The sequence below is a fragment of the Orycteropus afer genome, unplaced genomic scaffold (genome assembly GCF_000298275.1).
Source record: "Orycteropus afer afer isolate SDZICR_OR568_19922 unplaced genomic scaffold, OryAfe1.0 scaffold00167, whole genome shotgun sequence".
NCBI lineage: Eukaryota > Metazoa > Chordata > Mammalia > Tubulidentata > Orycteropodidae > Orycteropus > Orycteropus afer.
This window is the reverse complement of record NW_006921754.1, coordinates 5,109,731-5,111,783: the sequence shown is the minus strand read 5'-3', so window position 1 is coordinate 5,111,783 and position 2,053 is coordinate 5,109,731. Positions and strand designations below refer to the sequence as shown.

At 51.7% G+C, this 2,053-nt stretch overlaps 1 protein-coding gene across 1 annotated transcript in view; it reads left to right on the top strand.

Annotated features, from left to right (window-relative positions):
- The first annotated feature begins 1,103 nt into the window (after positions 1 to 1,103).
- Positions 1,104 to 2,053, top strand: part of SOGA3 (SOGA family member 3) — an 83,952-nt gene continuing 83,002 nt past the window's right edge. Inside the window, exon 1 of the mRNA XM_007946599.1 lies at positions 1,104 to 2,033. Within this exon, the coding sequence (XP_007944790.1) occupies positions 1,104 to 2,033 (930 nt within the window). The remainder of the gene's footprint in view (positions 2,034 to 2,053) is intronic.

The following is a 2,053-nucleotide window of genomic DNA, read 5'->3' as shown; positions in this document are numbered from 1 at the left end:
TGTTATGCTATGTTAGAATTCAGGAGGAAATACTGTGCCCATGATATAAGCACTTCAAGAAGATGCTTATGAATGAAGATATTTCTAGCAATTACACCTGAAAACTAAAATGATTCCACAACTATGAAATTCTGTAAGTATAGAAGAAGTCATCACCTGTAACTTAAGAAACTGTAGACTGCCCATCTACTTTTCTATAAGTACTTTAAAAATTATTTCCTAAAGCTGAAAAAAAAAATCCCCTTATGGTTGTGAATGACTAACCAATATAAGTAATCCTTAATGCCATTATTTTCTTAAACCTGAGATTGATTTAGTTAAAGTCATTCATTGTTTATATTTTCTTTCAATTCTAGTTTAAAGACAACTGGGTGTATCTCTTTAAACAAAGACAACATTAGGAGTTGGAGCTGTGGCAGGAAAGTGTCACTAACCTATAGAAAAATTTCCCTAGGAACCCAAATCTAACGTTTTCCTCTAATTGAAGCTTGGGAGTGCTAATTAAATAAAACTTTATTGACTACATTTGTCTTCAAAGGCATATTAGATGCTGAGAAAACCCAAAGCAGAAAAAAGCACGTGCTGCCAACTCTAGCATGTGGACATCTCCATTACCTTTTGAGTTTTTTTTTTTTTTCTTCCCTTCTCCTCTTCTTTTTTATAATCTCCCTTTTCATCAGTTCCTTTCTGATTCTGTATCTCACCCTCTCCAAAACCTGCTACTCTAAGAATGTTAGGTTCTGTTGGTTTTTTTTTTTTCAGATTTGTCATCATTTACTGGGATGCGGACAGAGCCTCACTGGGCAAAATGGGAAATGACAATTCTACATACTGTTCCTAGGCTTCACCCTTTATCTCCTTTGAGAGCAAAGACTGAATTAGGATCCTTTCAAATTTCATCATTTTCAAGGGCTTCTCTTGTAGAGCAAAATCATCCTTTGCTCTTTCATAATACAGACATACTGTCTGATTCCTTTCTTTTGTTTCTGTCCCAGAAAAAAAGGAAGGTTACAAAGGAAGGTTTGTGGCGGCGAGGAGGGGAGAGGATGACCTGGTAATGGACGATTCCAAATCGCGTCCGGTTAAGTTCTTCCTACACCGCCATGAGTCAGCCACCGATCGGGGGCGCTACACCTGCTACTGCAGCTTCAGGCTCCGCCGCTGCCGCCACTGAGGCTCGCCTGCATCCGGAGGGTAGCAGCAGAAAGCAGCAGCGAGCTCAATCACCCGCCAGGCCGAGGGACAATTCGATCAGACAGACCACCGCGGCCCCTCGGTCCCCAGTGGGGGCTGGCACTAAGCTCAATTCTGTTCGGCAGCAGCAGCAGCAAGGCAACAAGACCGGCAGCCGAGCCGCGCCGGCAACCAGCGCCCGGGGAGGCGGAGGCGGAGCTGAGAAGGCGGCGACCCAGGCTCCCAAAGGCGCTGGGTCCGGAGCTGTCCAACCTGCGCCTGGTGCTGAAGCTTTCCCGGCGGCGACCCTGGCCACAGTGGGTGGCAAGAGGCCGGGCCAGCTGGAGGAGTCGCCCAGGGAGCTAGAGTTGGTACCTTCCAAACTCGGGGAACCCCCTCCGCCCAGGGAAGGAGGAGGAGCCGGCGGAGGCCCGGGAGAAAGGGAGGGGGGCGCGCCGCCGCCGCCGCCCAGGGGCTGGCGAGGGAAAGGCGTGCGCGCTCCGCAGAGGGGCGGCAGCAGCGGGGAGGAGGCCTCCCTTTCACCATCCTCCTCTTCTGCGGGCAAAACCATAGGCCCCAGCGGCAGAAACCCCGGAAGCGGTATTGCGGGGGGCGCCAGCAGCGGCGGAGGGACCTACTGGAAGGAAGGATGTCTGCAGTCTGAGCTCATCCAGTTTCACCTCAAGAAGGAGCGGGCGGCGGCGGCGGCGGCGGCAGCCGCAGCTCAGATGCACACTAAGAACGGCGGCGGCAGCAACAGCCGCAGCTCCCCAGTCGCCGGCGCCAGTGCCGTTTGCGAACCCCTTGCGATCTCTTCCGCCTCCCCAATGGCGGCGGCGGCTGAGGGCCCCCAGCAGAGCGCGGAGGGCAGCGCGAGCGG